Raw genomic sequence first — 17,422 nt, forward strand, 5'->3', positions numbered from 1 at the left:
TCACCTCTAAAGAGTGCCTAAATGAAAAATTATATCATAGACAGTATGCTGGTTATTATTTAGAACTGTAAGAAGGCACCATCTTACATTCCATCCTGTAGTTGTTATATGCAGCTATGTTTCTTTTCTGCTGCAGTTTGCTTTCTACCAAAAGCAATGTTATTCGTCTCGCCATCCGCTGTGGTGAAGTTACATCACTTGCACAGTTTATGTAATTAATTATATAAGTTAGGTAAATTCCATTGTCGGTATGTTGTCATTTTAATGCCTTCTGGTCCTTTGCCTCGGGAAGCAAAATGTCTTGGGCTAGTTCTACCAGTGACCTATTCTATTTTGACTGGTGATATCTCTCTAAGACCTCACCCAACACTTCTTCCCAATATCCTTTGACTGGAGATAGGCAGAGATTGCACCTGAGGTGTTCTGCATGCAAGCTACAACCTTCTGCCCAACGAGTTCTCTGCAGAAGGTCTATTCCTGTAGACTCTACCATGGACAGCAGCCTTCCCCAACCTGGGACTCAGCTATACAGCAGCAAATATGTTTTAAGTGCGTTTTAAGTGCATTATACAAATGTAACACTAGATGGTGATGGTGAGCTAATAGCAAATTCAATATATATTAGAACGTGTTTGTTTGCTGCTGTTGTTGTTGTTTTAAAAAAACCATTTTCACAGCACTTTTTCAAACCTATCCATTCTTAAGGAAATCAGCCCTGAGTGCTCACTGGAAGGACAGATCATGAAACTGAGGCTCCAATACTTTGGCCACCTCATGAGAAGAGAAGACTCCCTGGAAAAGACCCTGATGTTGGGAGAAAGGAGAAGGGGACAACAGAGGACGAGATGGTTGGACAGTGTTCTCGAAGCTACCAACATGAGTCTGACCAAACTGCGGGAGGCAGTGCAAGACAGGAGTGCCTGGTGTGCTCTGGTCCATGGGGTCACGAAGAGTCGGACAGAACTAAACGACTAAACAACAACAACAAATATTCAGCCCTGGTTTCCTCCAGATATTTTGGACTATAACTCCCACCAGCCATCACAGATCTAAAATTTCCATAGTGGTTTAACAATCAATCCCTCTTCCCAGGGAACTTTTGGGAATTGTAGTCTCTCAGCAATTTGACATGCTGCAGTTCCCAGGATGTTTTGGGGTGAAAGCCATGACTGTTTAAAATGGTATGATACTGCTTTAAATGTGTAGTGCAGATGGGGCCGTGATTTGGGGCTCTCCTTCTCCCCCTTATTTTTTCCCCCTATTGTTTTGGTGGGGGAGGACACAAACCTGTTTCAGCACAGGAAAAAGGTCAGTAGCCAGAAGTACTTGTGAATATGGCTTAAGAAAACTACAGATGAATTTAACCTTCAAATACACCACGTTTGGTTTACATTTATTGCAATTTCATTGCATGACATGAATTTCTTCAAAGTAGTGGACACATTCAGTGGAGGTTGACAAAGGATTACAAAACAGCGTTTTCATGACATTTGATCCTTCCCCCACCCCCACCCCCAAAAAAGAATTTTATAATGCAGGTTCATGGATGGTGACAACATCTATTGAATACATGTCTTCTGTACATATTATGCTATAGCCCCAGATCCCACAGCTATCAGGAGGAAGTGTCAACACAGATATGAAGGCGTCCATATAGATGCAGAGTCAGAAGAGGAAAACAGAGAAATGCAGGTCTGCATTTGCAACCAGCCCTGTCCTTTTTTCTCTAAGGATGGAAAACACAATATGGCTTTTTTTCTCTCTCTTAACGCCAGGAAGGAAGCAACCAGGGCTTTAAAGCTCATTGAGTAGAATGAAGTGGTCCATGCAATCTGAGAATGTGCATAAATCAGCTGATTTTCAACTCTGTCTATGCCCGAAGAAGAGTTATTACGTAATGAGAGGCTAGTTTGCACTGCAGCTCTCTGAGGATGGCTCATTTTTCCTGATTATTATTATTATTTATTTATTTATTTTTAAAACACTATCATCTCCAATGAAGGAAATCCTTCATAGCAAAGCCTCCATCCATTTTAGATGAATTAGTATAGAAGCAAAGCCTTTGTTGGGGAGAGTCTTTGGCTCCCCGTTGGGAAAGGACATCTCATAAAAGCATCAAGGTGCATCGTATCTTCCATCTTTTCTTCCTCAGAGTCCTCATGGCCTCATCAACAACAGCTCAAAGCAGTGCTCAGCATCCTTTGGTCTACCATCCAGCCATTCTTGATGCCAGATGCCAGCGATGTTGCTCTTTGCTTTTGCCACAAAACATGGTCCGTCCCATTCCACAGCCAAGCTCAGAACTCTTGAGTATAAGACACTTCAAGACCAACAAGTCTTGAAACCTGAAGGCTTTCTTATTCTTTTTTTCCTTTTAACCTTGGCTGAAGGGGCAGATCCAGCCATGCCATGACAACCTTTTGTCGAGTGCAAATATCCCAAAAAACAATTTAAATGGCTACTCCCCAAACTGTGCTTTAGAGTGTTCCAGTAAGATGGCATTCTACATATAAGTAACTCAGACATTTATCATTTGTTAATATGGCTATAATACTGGTAAATTCCTGCAGATACCATACTCTAGACTTGATCAAATATCCCCCTCCCCCCAAAAGCGCTCTATTTACACTGCAGGATATGTACATATTTGGTTTCAGGAATCATAAGATGCTCAAGGAACGAAACATGAATGAAACTAGGTAGATCAAAACCAACAACAATTTATACTCTTTTAATATAGTGATGCCCCCAAACTCGACACATTTGAAATACTGACCGATGGCTTAAACTTGTGTTAGCCTTCCTCTCTCATTAGATCCTGTTAAAATTATTGTGGACAGTTGGAATATCTCTCTGTGTTTTGAAAACTGCTTGATGAGAATGAAATGGAAAGTGTGTGTGCAGAATCTCTGACAGATTCCCTTGCATACTTATGAGAGAGAGGTGGTGATGGTTGCTTTAGACAACTTGGAGGTCCGATGTATGAAAGGATCAGCGGCTTTCCTTGTGGAAACACAACACGCTATGTTGGGTGTCCCAGTTCTCAAAATATGAGGCCGCCCTCCGCAAAATGTAAGTCAATGGCTGTTGACTCCCCAAAAGGGTAGCCTTGCCCCTGAATAAACCATCTGGTTTCTGATCTCTCTTGAGGACCAGCTACCATTGGTGATTGGGCTTCAGTTTTAAAACTATATTCATCCCCCCCTTTTCTTTTTGCTAATTGCCCGGAAAGCTATAGAAATGTAGACATCAAGCCATTCAGCTGAGCTCTGAGAGGGTCACTTGTGTGAGGAATGACTCACTTCCCAGTGCCACCCGTCACAATGCACACATCTAGACAAACATGCACAATCACGAGGCAGCTTCTTCTGCTGTTACTGGTTTAGTGCCTGAGATGTTCACACACATTCAGAGGGGAAATGGGGCTTCACCCCCTAACAAGTGATAGCTTTGAAGCAATGAGCAAAGCTCAGGGTGTGTGCGTGCGGGTGCAGCCCTAGACAAGCGGGCTCCATCACCACTTCACAACAGTCCTAGAACTAAGGGGTTAATGTTATCTCAGCGGGGTGCCTCTTCCTCCCCCTCCCTCCTCAGATCTGAGGTATCGGCAGAGAAATATTGACAGGCTTTCCCCCGATTTTCTTCTAAATGCATCTGTCTGTTGACGTTTCCTTTGTCCCTTTGGGCGGCTCACATCAGGACTTGGTCTCGAGTCTCTGGCAGCCTCAGGGCAAGGAGGCCTCCTGCCACCAGAGCGGAGGATGCCAGGAGGATGGGGACCACTTTGGTTATCCCAACAAAGGAGGCAAAGATAGCGTTCCCGAAGATGGCCCCAATTTTGCAGAGCCCGTTGAGGATGCCAAAGGCTGTGGCTCTGTGGAGAAGGGAGAGAAAGCAAAGGGAGTTTAAAATGGGAAAGGTCCAAGAGGCAGTGGTCCAGTGGTCCATTTTGATGGGAAGGAGCTCTTCATATTAACCTCCAAAGCAACACCCCACACAGCCACCTAAGAAGGTTAGAAGAGTCCTGGTGGATCGGTCCCAAAGGTCCATCTAGCCCAGCATCCCATTCTCACTGTGGTCAACCATATGCCCCAACAGGAAGCCTGCAGACAGGACCTGAGCACAACTCTCCCCACTGGTGATTCCCAGCAACAAGCATTCAGGGGCATCCTGCCTCCATTAGTGGAGGTAGAGCATAGCCATTGTGGCTAGTAGCCTTCTCCTCCATGAATTGGCCTCTTTTACAGCCAGCCAAGTTGGTTGTAGGGATGGGCGGATATGTCAATTTTGGCTTCTGATCAGGCTCCTATTTTTCCCAATCTTAAGTTCAGTTCACCACATTGGTGCATCGTTGGTTTAAATATATGTATTTGCTTTCAAGTTGTTTTTACATTATTATTTTTTGGCCTGGTTTTATATTGATATGGTTTGCAGACCAGCACAGTGAATTCTTTTTGCTGAGAAAGGGCTTTTTAAAAAAATGGCATCCAGGAGATTAGCAAACAGAGCACCAGACAATGATGTCACCTCCTGCGCTGTGAAATAAGCAGTAGTGCTTCACCCCAAACCTACTTCCGTTCCCCCAATGATGCCACAGCCAACACCTCCAGATTTCCACTGGTTTGCTCTCAAATTGTGAAGGACCATGCTAAAAAGCTTCAGCCACTGGAATCTCCCTGTGTGTGTCTCCACCCTCCTTCCTCACCCCAAGGGAGGTTGCTTGGAAGAGTCACCTTTTATGTGTGGGGTACAGCTCCACAGTGATCACGTCCAGGGCATTCCAGGCAGCAATGCTGGTACCACAAAATAGGCACTGCCAGCCAATCATGGCCGACTCGCTGTTGCCAAAAAACAGGAAGAAGCAGCACACGGCAGAGATCAGCATGGAACCCCCTGCAAGAAAGAGCAAGAGAGGAGGCAGGGAGAGATAAGACAAGGCCATTTATGTATGCCACTACTGCGGCCCTGCGGCCCATGTCTTGTTAACCCCTAAATGGAAAACGAGGCGAGGTCCCAACCAAGGAAGGATGGCAACTTAAACTGATGGAATATGCGCAGCTTGCGGACCTAACACACCAAATAGGAGAAGAACAACAACATACGTTTAAAGAAGATTGGAAAATGTTTATTGAATATATGGGGGGTGGGATTGTGTACACTTGAAAATGTTGGCAGCATTAAGATAAATTCAACAGTGTAAATAAGTTTAGATGGATGTAATAATGAAATACTAAATGGTTTACTTTATATAAAATATGCAGGGATTTATGTTATGCAAAATGAACCATGGAAAGAGAAGAAGGGGAGTTTTGATACTTTAAGGTTGTTTAAATGAATATTTTAAATTGTAAAACAGAAAATTTAATGAAAAATTATAAAAAAGAGAAATAAGACAAGCTCAGATGTGAAGGAATAACACTTGATATAGGGGCGTGGCCCTGGCTGTCAGCTTCCTCCTCCTTAGTCTCAGTGTTTGACCGTTGCAGGACTCAGCAGGGAGGAGGAGGGGGGAGCTTGTTGGCTCTGCCTGCCATTGACTCTGGTACCACCTAGGATTGGGCTCCCTGCCTTCTGCCCTACCAGTCCCAATGGGCACCAGGCCCACCACCCTTGGAAAACCTTGCCATGGGATGCTGAGCTCAAGCTCCTGTGCCGACACAGATTCTAAAGTGCCCCGAGGGCAAGGCACAATAAGTGAAAACCACCTCCTCAATGGAGGAAGAGTTTTGAGAAATTGGAAAGACCTTTCTGACCACTCCCACGTTGACATATGTCATCCCTCCCCACTCACCAATCATCTTGATCCGACCTATTTTGTCCATCAGCAGGGCTGAGATAATGTTGCCTGGCAAGACCGAGAGACTGCCTAAGAAGCCGACGAGGTAAACCAGGAAGTCGTTGTCCCTCTCAAAATCCATGTGGCAGCCCTTCTTCTGCTCCAAGAAGGTGGCATTCACAAACTTGCATTCGACAAATTTATGCTTGTAGAGGTCTAGGCGGGGTGGGGAGAGAGAGAAAGTTGGATGGATGGAACTCCTACTGCATTCAATCATGGGGGTTACTGTGTTACTTTTCCTGGTTATAATGCTAGCGGCTCTGTCTCGGTTCCTTTTACAATGCATGAGGGAAGCGTGGCTTTTTGATGGATAGACTGCCACGTCACAGCAAATTTCATTTGCACCAGTGGGCATGGTGTGTCCCAACAAACGTCATTGGACAATGTTGCTACTCCCCTACCCTTTCCATATAAGCAGGCTTCTGCTGTCCCATGATTCACCCATAAAAAAGGCAGGAAAGTATGCCAGAATAAAGTACACAATTTTGTTACGTGGTGTGATGCACACTGACATGGCTGTGTCCCCTATTAGACTTTGGAGCAGATGTCTAGTGAACCATTCAGAAGAACGCACAGCAGGGCCCCCAAACAACATGTGAGTTTTTTGGAAGTAAGTAAAGTGACTCGTATTATCATTTACAGAGGGGAGGCCCTTAAGATATGACACACATGTGGTGCGGATGCAGGATGGTGAAACAATTCTGGATTGATGAAGAGCTTAAAAAGATATTCAGGAGTTCAGTCTTGAAGAAACCAGAGGCATTTTTACTAGGTTTAGTTTCAAATGACATCCCTAAGGATAAAAGGAATGTATTCCTTTACGCAACCGCAGCAGCCAGAATTGTATTGGCGAAAAACTGGAAAACTGATAAAACACCAGAATTAGTAGAATGGAGGACTAAAATGTTTGAATTCGCAGAGATGTCAAAATTAACAGCATCAATCAAAGGATGCTCTAATCAAGCATTTAAGAAAGAGTGGGAATGCGTTAATGGAAAAAGTTGGAGCTGGAGTCTGGAAATTATAATGCTATAATTTAATAGCCGCAAGGAGACAGAAAATGTAACATTAATGACATGATAAATGATATAGTTAGCAATGCAACAATAACAAATAGAATAGTAGGTAAAGAAGATTGCACATGGGTGGAGGGAAGCACTGTGGGTGGGGGAGGGAGATGAAGGTATCAATTGAAATTGTAAAAGGACATCGGATTTTTATGTTTGAACGTGTACTGAACTGCCTTTAATTGCCGTTTTCTTTGGAAAATTTAAATATTTAAATAAAATCTTAAAAAAATTCTTCTCAGATTGGCTTAAAAAAGAAAAAATATATATAACACACGCCCATCTAACTTCACGAGACCAAAGGAAGTATCTGAAATCTGAAGAATGGAAAGCCTAGTCACTCTTACTAACTTGTTCAGAAAATATTCCCAAAAAGCAGCAGCAGGACCAGATACCATTCCTGATAAACAGGAAACAATGGTGCTTAAGTTATTGTGAATTGCACAAAATTATTATGATTTCTTCCCAGTCTTATCTCTTCACTTCATTCCGCTTTTCTATAAATGAAAACACAGACAGAAGCCAGCAGGTGCACTCTGCCAACACAGAAACACACACTCTCCCGCATTACCTGTGTTAAAGAAGACAGTTTTTATAATGGTGCAGTTCTTGAAAAAGGTCTCGCTCGATGTCACATCTTCAAAGTAGCATTCCTCAAACACAGAGTCCTCAAAAGTCACATCTCGGAACTTCATTTTGATGAACCTGAAACACAGAAAATAACTCACCATCATCTTCATTTGAAGCAAGCTCCTATCCCTGAACTTTTTTTAAAAAAAAACACACACAATTTAAGATGCCAGACGCCAAGACAGTGAGTTTGATGCAATCTAATTCAGCTTTGTTTCATATGCAAACACTTTGAACTTCACTCCAAAACCATTTACAACCCATGGCTCATTAAGGGGAGGATACTTTCAGTGAACAAAAATGAATATGTTGAAAGAAAGACTCTGTTTGGAATCTATGTATACCTCTGTGTGATTTCCCTCTTGTTGATTATTGGTTTGAGTTCCAACAGATGCCAGGAAAGCTGGAACTCAAAGTCTGCCAAGAATGTAAGGCCCAACAAACTCCTCAATTGCCTTGCTGACAATTTCATTTCCCAGAAGGTGTAAGAAGCAACAAGGGGATCGACTATCTTGCACCTGATTCTTACCAACAGGGAAGAACTTGTCAATGAGGTGGATGTTTACTTGCTTGTATTATGAAAAATAAGAATAAAAACATTATTTTAAAAAAGATGGACAACTGATGCAACCAAATATAGCCAAGATAGAGAATGTGATATTCTTTTGTTACCGCAGTTAGTGAACATGGACAGAGCCTTCTTATGTGGACATTTTTTAATAATAATAATAATAATAATAATAATAATAATAATAAGTATGTGTGATTTTTTTTTGTCCAAACAATTCCTCCACAATAGAGCACCCTTTTCTACACTCTCTTCTCTAATTATACACATTTTTGCATGCACCTTTCATTAATATATGCATTTTGTCTGCATTCTTTGGTCGGCAAACTACATTGCAAAGTTCAGAGTAGTGCAACTTTCAAAAGAGTGCTGTGTGTTGGTTTGCATATGGGTTTGGGAATTTCCAATCCGATTGATCCTCATAAAAAAAAATGAGAACCAAGCAAATTTCTACATCCCTGGTTTCAGCTGCAATATGTGCCTTAATATGACGTTTCAGAAAAAGTAATGTGGGAACTGGCCCAAGATGTGCCTTTCCTTACGTGACCACTGGATGTCAGTATGTCCAAAGGTGATTTTAAAAATATTATGGCTCCTTGAAGCCCAAAGCAGAAAAGTTTATCAGCATGTGATTTAATTCATTTAGGTCATAACAGATACCCAAGCATATTTCCCAGCATAGATGTTGAATTAGCAAAAACAATATTTTCATCAGTTGCTGCTGTTGTTTATGGGTCACTCTTTATCTCATACAAGGAGGAAAGCTTAAGGGCCATCTTCTCTCCTATGGAACCCTTCCAGGGGCCACAGATCATCGACTGGCAGAGACAAAGGCAAACATGGACGGCCAAGAGGCAAAAGGAGGCACAGCAATGGATGTGACTCTTTCAGCAAGCCACTTGGGCAAATGGAGCACTACCCCACCAACCTCTGCCTACTCCCATCTGCCAGCCTTCGTATGTACAGCCAGCCCAGGGGTTGTAAAACTCAGCAGGGAGGAGAATGGAGGGGGAAACTAGACTTAGTGGGCTCTGCACATCATTAGCTCTGGCTCCATCTATTCTTGGGCTCACTGTCTTCCACCCTACCCGTCCCAATCAGCACCAGCCATCAATACCTGGCAGCAACCCTTCTGGTCACTCCTCTCACCTGTCCCCCTCCCCCTCTCCCATACACACAAACACACACAGAGAGAGGAGGGGCAGACAGAAAGTATGCATATACAAACCATTTCCCCAAAGGATCTGGGCCTTGAAAAGCACATAGAGCTGAAAGAGGAAGTGGGAAAGTATGTCCTCCTTCTCACTTCCTCCTTCAGCTCTCTATATTTTCCCAGGGAGAAAAAGTAGCCACACACTCTGCCTCATGACTAAAGGGGCGATAAGAGGCTCAGAATCACTGTGGGCACCAGAGAAAAACCTCGAGGCTGCCCTTGAGCTCAAGGGCACCACACTGGTAATCTCTCACTGATCTCCATCATGACGCGACTTCCATCATCTCTGGATGTTCCAAGATGCTGCCACAGCCAGGATCAGTGGGATAGTAGCTCCCACGGGACGCTGCACATATAAGCAAACATTTGGGTCTGTTTTGGTGAAGTGGGGTGTGATGGCTCACTTGTCATTGAAATATGTCCCATTCCGGTGGATTTGGTTTTCCAAGGTGAAGTTGAAGGTGATATCCTTGACTGATTCCCCATTGAAGACTTTCTCGCGGGACTTATACACTTCTTCTTGGTAGTACCGTATCATGTCAGGGAACCAGACGATAAGGCCGTAGTAACTGCAAGAGGAAGAAGAGAACTGTTACACAGAGAACTGACAACTGCTACCCATGCTTTGGTAACCCCGAGGCTGGATTGCTTCAATGCGCTGTTTATGGGGCTGTGCTTGGGCTTGGTTCTGAAGCTCCAGCTGATGCAGATTGTGGCGGCCAGATTGCTGATGGAGGCATCTGTCCAATAATAGGTGACATCATTGTTAAAACATCTGCACGGACTGCCCATCTACTACTGATCCAGGTTGAAGGTCTTTGCATTAATACCGATAACTTCGGTCCAGTGTACCACCTGAACCCTTATCTCCCAGCTGAGGTCATCTGCAGGAGCAACATTGGTCATCCCCCAAGTTGACAAGTCTCATTTGACAACAACAAGAAACTGAGCCTCTTGTGTCAATAGCCCAGTTTTGTGGAGATTCAGCAGGTGCCTTCTGTTTCAACTTTTAAATGCCTGCTGATTTTTTTTTCTATTCTAGGGCTGGGTTTCTGCCTGAACCCCTGGAGAACCACTGCCAGTCTGTGTAGACAGTACTGAACTAGACAGACCAAGGGTCCGACCTGGTATAAGGCAGATTTCTATGTTCCAAGGTCTTTGGGGGAAAGGCTGCAGTTCAGTAGTATGGAATTTGCCTTGAATACAGAAGGTCCCAGGTTCAATCCAGGAGAAACGTCTGCCTGAAACCCAGGAGGGGCACTGCCAATCAATACTCAGTATATGGCAGCTTCCTAAGTTCCTAACCTTCCCAAAAGATAATGGTGGGGAAATAAACTATCTCTGAAATGTTCAGGGCAGGTTCCTGTTGCTCTTATTTAGCCTTGCAAAGGTTATAAGGCAGTTTCCTGTATTTCTAATTTGAATGTTTGTTGCTCTGAGGAAACAGGCAAAGTCTATCAAAAGGAGCAAATATTGGTTTTCCTAAGACTGGTGAAATGTATCAGACAGACTTTACCCAGTTGCCTTATACCAGTGTTTCTCAACCAGTGTGCCTCCAGATGTTTTGAAACTACAACTCCCATCATCCCTAGCTAGCAAGACCAGTGGTCAGGAATGATGGGAGTTGTAGTCCCAAAACATCTGGAGGCACACTGGTTGAGAAACACTGCCTTATACCAAGTCAAACCATTGGTACTTCAAGCTCAGTATTCCCTAGACTGGCTGCCAGTGGCTTTCTAGGGTTTCAGACAGGAGTCTTTTTCGGCCTTACTAGGAGATGCTGGAGATGGAACCTGGGAGTCTCTGCTTGTGGGATAAGCTGCAGTTTAGTGGTAGAACACCTGGTCGACTTGCAGGCAGCCCAAGTTCAATCATATCCATCTCCAGGGAGGGTTGGAAAAGAGTCATCTCTAAAAATTGGAAGAACCACTGCCAGTGTAGACAATATTGAGCTAGAGGGACCCACGGTGTGATTTGCCATAAGGTAGTTTCCTTTGTAACAATAGTAGAACAGACTGCCTTGGAAAGTGGTGGGTCCTCCTTTATTTAAGGTTTTTAGCACATGCTATGAGGGATGCTGTACTAAGAGATTTCTTGCAGGGTTGGACTGAATCATCTTCCAACTCTCTGGTTAATAACAGGTTTGTGAATTCCAAGACACATACCTTAAGGCCATTGAGAACCACACAATTGCCAGGAGAAGCGTGTTCATTCTGTACTGGGCTGTCAAACAGTATATTACATTGTCCATAACCTAAAAGAAAAGGGTTGTCCAAAGAATCAGTTACAGAAAAAGTCCTAAGGCTAACTTCTAATGTAGCTTATATCACCCCCAAAAAGGAAAAACAAATACCTGTTTGTTTGTGGAAATGGCCAATAATTTATTATCAGTATTTTCATTCAGTGTTTTTACATTGTAGCTAGCTGGCTAGATTCAGCGAAGCAGGATTTATTTATCTCAAATCCTACATTTGCTTTAAAACCCACTATGGCATAAATCAACTGAAGCTTAGTTGATTAATCTATGGGGCAATTTAAATAATTTAAAATTGAGGCCACTGTCAGAGGCAATTAAGTTCTGGTGTATCACTGGAAGAGGGAACCATTAAATAAATAAATATGAAAGGTAAAGGTAAAGGGACCCCTGTTGTTTATTTGTTTGTTGTTTATGGGAAAAATGGGGTATGCAAAGCAAGGATAGTCAGTGTTTTTTATTTTTCTTTTAAGGGGGTAATCAAGGGTACTCAGTACCAGCACAACTTTTTTGGTTGTTAAAAAGTGTGGCACTTACTCCATGGTGAGTAAAGGTAAAGGTAAAGGGACCCCTGACCATTAGGTCCAGTCGCAGACGACTCTGGGGCTGTGGCGCTCATCTTGCTTTACTGGCTGAGGGAGCTAGAGTACAGCTTCCGGGTCATGTGGCCAGCATGACAAAGCCACTTCTGGCGAACCAGAGCAGCGCACAGAAACACCATTTACCTTCCCGCTCAAGTGGTACCTATTTATCTACTTGAACTTTGAACGTGCTTTCAAACTGCTAGGTTGGTAGGAGCTGGGACCGAGCAACGGGAGCTCACCCCGTCATGGGGATTCGAACCGCCAACCTTCTGATTGGCTCTGTGGTTTAGAGCCTAGGGTACTTTGCCTTAAATATGGTATTAAAGATCTTCCAACAAATATAGTTATAGTTAACAAATATAGTTAACAACAAGTGACAGTGTTCCAATGTACACTTAAACTTATTTCAGTATGTCAGGAAGATACATTTACCAAAATTGATAATCTAACATAATCTATATGCAATTTAATTGCTTGGTAAAAAGGCCAGATGGTTGATCCCCTTAAAAATCTGTGTTGAATTGAGAGCCTTACATGAAACCAAATGTTTGTTGATTAATAGGCTGGGTGGTTAAAGTACTGCACCCAGATGTAATCAGGAAAGGTTGCAACCCCATGACCCCTCATTGTATGGGCAGGTAGCACAATGACAAATCCAGGCAATCAATCATTACTGGTTGTTGTGTGCATTCAGGTGCCGCCATCATCCCCCTCCCATACCTGTTTTAAGGTGGTTGTCACTCTAACAAAAGAACGCTGGTACCACTTCCCAGTAGAACACTGTATTTCAATGAATTCGTCTATCTGCTTTGGAGTTTTAATGTTGGCTACCTGAATAAACAAGAAAAACAAGCCAAAATATTCAGCCCTTGACTTCACAGCAACCACACTAAGCTTGGTTCTTGTAGGCAATTGCACAGAAGCATCACAACAAAGGGTTGAGTCAACCGCCACCTGAATAAGCACCTCCACATTCCAATCCTGAACACGTTTACTTGGAAGCAAGTCCCCCAGTGTACAAGGAGGCTTATTCCCAAATAATTGTACATGGGGAAGGGGCATAGCTCAGGGGTGGAGCGACTGCTTTGCATGCAGAAGGTTCAAGGTTCAATTTCTGGCATCTCCAAGTAGGCAAGGAAGGCCTTCTCTCTGAAACCCTGGAGAGGCACTGTCAGTCTATACTGAGCTAGATGAACCAATATTCTGACTTGGGGTGAAACATCTCCAGGTGTTTTGAACCCAGCAGTGACTGGGTTTAGGAATGAGGGAGAAATCTGATTCAGTTTACATTTAAAGGCAGGTCTCCCTAATTCTCACCTTCTGAAAGAAACACACAAACTGAAACACAGCCATCTTTTGAAATTTGCACATATCTGAATTTTGCAATGCAGTTTGCTAGCCAAGTAACATGTACAAAAATGCACATCTTGGTGAAAGCAACATACACAAATGCATTATATTGGGGGAAATTGTTTTACAGAAATGTGTATATTGGGCAAAAATGCATGGGGGGGGGGAATGTATGCACTAAAGGAGAAATTTGCACTAAAATGCTGGTGAATTTTCACATGGTCTTTTTAAAAAAAATATACTGTATGCAAGGATGATGTGGAAATGTGGCAAAATGTGGAACATAGGACTGGAGAAATGAGAAGCCAAAATTGGCAGATTTGCCCATCCCTAGCTGGAGCTGATGGGAGTTGTAGCCCCAAACATCTGGGTTGGGGAAGGCTGCTCTAGAGGGAGGAGAACAGGCTCTTCTTGCCTGGATGGCAACCATGTTTGCCAATTGGAAAATAGCCTTGAATTAGAATCTGCATACTGAATCTTTGGGAGAAGAAAGAGGTGGATTGTGGGCTTTATGCAATGTATATAAAAAACCCAATTAGGTTTTGAATCTTTGACCAAAGTCTCCTATTGAGGGGAAGTGCATTCCTAGGAAGAAAGCATGCTTACCGTAAACACCCTCTCTGGCTCGCCTTTGGCCCTCATGTTGGTGTCGTGGACTTGCTTGAGGATCATCCAGGCTTCATCGTGCTTGCCTATCTGGAAAGGCCAAAGCGAAGGATGTCAGAAAGACCACTTCCTTCAGAAAGTGTTTTTAAGATCCCAGGCTCTTTCTCTCCAGTTACACTATGGCTCCATCGGAAGTCACATGGGTTTAACCGCAGTGGGAAGATGTCCTAGCCAAGGGCAGAAGTTCTGAATTCTGCCAGAGAATACCTGTACAATGTGAGTGGGGTCTCTCTGGCCTGGGGGCTGAATGTGGCCCTGCAGGCCTCTCTATGTGGCCCCTGAAACTCTCCCTAAGCCACACACCCTCTTCCCACACCCTGAGCATTTTTGCCTAGCTGGAACCAGTCCTTGAATTCTGATAATGCCTCTTGCTTGCCTGAGTGGAGAGGGGTTTGTGAGTGTGTACAGAAACCAGCTGACTGTAGAAAGGTAAAAATAGCATTCACTTTTACCTCTGGGCCCTGCCCACCAGTGTCATGTGGCCCTCAGAAGGTTAACCAGAATGGAATGTTGTCCTTGGGGTGAAAAGGAGCTCCCCAACGCTGTTGTTCAACATTGAGCATGTTGTTTTATAACATAATGGACAGCAGAGTTGCTGTCTTCTGGATGGTTTCACACCTGGACCTTTAGCATCAACACAAAATGCATAGCAGGCAAAACTTGGCAGGGAGATAAAGTGATGATACGGAAAGTTTTCCCTGATTTATGCCACATAATGTGAGAAGGGTTCCCCATTCTCACCTTAGCCACAGAATGCAGCATCCTGAGAAACTCTACGCAAGTTTCTAGACCTTTTTTTTTACTTAAAAATGCAATTACACAATTAACAGTGCAATCTAAAGGATATGTACTCAAAAACAAGTCCTCTTGCATTCAATGGGGCCTGCTGCTGGCTGCCTTGCAATGATATGGTAAGCTCAAAATCCTGTACTGACCAATATTCCAAAGAGCGCTGAGAACGAGCCACTGCTCCCAGGCCTGAGCAAATGCATTAGGTGTTGCAGCCTGTGTCAAACAAATCCCAATCCCTTTGGTTTATTTTGCTTATGGCATATCCTCTAGAAGAATCTGCACAATGCAAAGGTCTGTTTTCTCAGACATGTGTTCTTACCTCTAGCAAAAACCGTGGGCTTTCTGGCATGAACTTCAGGGCAATCAGAGATGCGATGCAGGGCAGAGAGCAGACAACCACGAAAACTCTCCAGCTGTGGAAGTGGTAGCTGGTCCCCATACTGAAACCCCATCCTGTAAGCAAAGGAAAGGGGCTACAGCGAGGGATGGAAGAAGACATTGTTTCCCTTTCCACCCTGAATTTGCCCCATCCAGTCATGTTTCCGTTCTACTGCAGTTTGTCTTCCTCCATCAGCTGCATTATTTGTCAAACTGCACACTGTGGCATATTTATGTGACTTACGTGATTTATGTAATAAATTATGTAAATTACAGTGGTACCTCTACTTACGAATTTAATGCATTCCGAATGCACATTCGTAAGTCAAAAAAATCGTAAGTCGAAGCAACCCTATCTAAAAATTCGTAAGTAGAAAAAATCCTATCTAAACCGCATCCAAGATGGCGGACGGAGCTCCATTCGTAAGTAGAAACATTCGTAAGTAGAGTTATTCGTAAGTAGAGGTACCACTGTACCTGGCCATGCCGCAATTCCACCACATTCATTTCAATGCAAGGGAAACACAATGCAAATTTGGGGTGGGGGGGCGGTATAATCAGTTGCATATCATTTGCTGATGGAAAGCAACCAATTGACAGCAAATACCAATGGGTCAATTTGCATTCTGGAATCCTGGACATGGGGACAAATATACAAACACCAACAATGTCCTCTTTTTTCCTGTTTTCATCAGAATTCTCCAACATTCCCAGATGGCACACCTGATGTTCCAGGTAGTGAAGGTGCCTCAACAGGGATGCTGGAGGGATGCAAATTCCTATACAAAATGTCCTGATCTGCAACTCCTGGACTAATGTTTGAATCGGAACTTCGGTATTCAGGGATTTGAATTTGAGGGATTTGACCTTTTGAATTCCTGTACCAAATGACTTCATCCCATGGACTAATGTGTGAAGTTAGCTATCTAGAAAGCCAGCCTTTGCAAATGCAAGGGATTCCTCCTTGATAAGATACTAAATGGCCTAATCCGCCCTTCTTGGGGAAATAGTTGCCTTCCCAATTCTGCACTTCCCCAAACATAACGACCCTCTTCTTAATAGTCTTTGTGTGCCAAAACAGGCGCTTCGATGCAACTGTTTTGGAGAACATGCCCATGTAAAAATATATCAAAGCACATCGTTAAAGATGTACATTGAGGGAAATCTGTTTTTAAGAATGCAGATTAACACAGAAATGGAATGGAATTGTGGGTTTTTTTAAAAAATAATAATGCAAAAGTAAGGTGGACTGGAAATAGATAGATCTGGCCATTCCTTATCCTCGGTATCTTCAGTGAAGAGCACCTCAGGGAGTAGGGCTAGGGACTGAGACCCTGGACAGCTGCTGCCAGCCAGAGAAGGCAATATTGAGCTAGATCAGGCTATGTGGTGTCCTTGATGTGTCATTGGCTTAACTCCCATCAGCCAGTGATCTGACTCAGTATAAGCATTCCTAGACCAAGGCCTTGCTAAGTTCTGGCCCCACCTCCCAGTCCTACCAGGCGGAAGGGAGCATTGCTGTATAGACAGCCAGCAAATCCTTAGCCTGAATGCCACACGTGGATAAAGGCCTGAGGTGCCGATTGAATCCAGAGGTGATTACCGTAATGCGGGATGATGCTCCAGGCCATGATGGAGGCGTAGAGGGCTCCAATCATCCAGAACATGCAGAGCCAGCTCAGATGCTCCCCTCTCTTCTCACGAGACAGGAATTCAGAGAAATAGGCAAAGACAATGGGGAGAGTCCCTCCAATTCTGAGGATGCAGGTGAGGTGGGAGAACAGGCAGGGAGAATAAAAACCAGGCCAAAGTGTTACTGTTAATACATTCAGCCCTGAATAGCTTCAGGTCAGTTTACCTAGGGCAGGCATCCCCAAACTTCGGCCCTCCAGATGTTTTGGACTACAATTCCCATCTTCCCCAACCACTGGTCCTGTTAGCTAGGGATCATGGGAGTTGTAGGCCAAAACATCTGGAGGGTCGCAGTTTGGGAATGCCTGACCTAGGGCTTCCATATGCCCGAAATTTCCTGGACACAGCCAGAATACAGCAGTCTGAAACCTTGGGGGTCCGGATTTTCACTT

General features: G+C 43.7%; 1 protein-coding gene across 1 annotated transcript in view; it reads right to left on the minus strand.

The window, feature by feature from the left end:
• Positions 1-1,383: 1,383 nt before the first annotated feature.
• SV2B (synaptic vesicle glycoprotein 2B) overlaps positions 1,384-17,422 on the minus strand; it is a 70,873-nt gene continuing 54,834 nt past the window's right edge. Inside the window, exons 4-13 of the mRNA XM_035132182.2 lie at positions 16,942-17,093; positions 15,280-15,413; positions 14,109-14,198; positions 12,873-12,983; positions 11,480-11,568; positions 9,719-9,883; positions 7,475-7,608; positions 5,792-5,992; positions 4,734-4,893; positions 1,384-3,874 (exon numbers count right to left, since the gene is read on the minus strand). Coding sequence (XP_034988073.2) covers positions 3,691-3,874; positions 4,734-4,893; positions 5,792-5,992; positions 7,475-7,608; positions 9,719-9,883; positions 11,480-11,568; positions 12,873-12,983; positions 14,109-14,198; positions 15,280-15,413; positions 16,942-17,093 — 1,420 coding nt within the window. The 3' untranslated portion in view covers positions 1,384-3,690. The remainder of the gene's footprint in view (positions 3,875-4,733; positions 4,894-5,791; positions 5,993-7,474; positions 7,609-9,718; positions 9,884-11,479; positions 11,569-12,872; positions 12,984-14,108; positions 14,199-15,279; positions 15,414-16,941; positions 17,094-17,422) is intronic.

Source organism: Zootoca vivipara, chromosome 14 (genome assembly GCF_963506605.1).
Source record: "Zootoca vivipara chromosome 14, rZooViv1.1, whole genome shotgun sequence".
Taxonomy (NCBI): domain Eukaryota; kingdom Metazoa; phylum Chordata; class Lepidosauria; order Squamata; family Lacertidae; genus Zootoca; species Zootoca vivipara.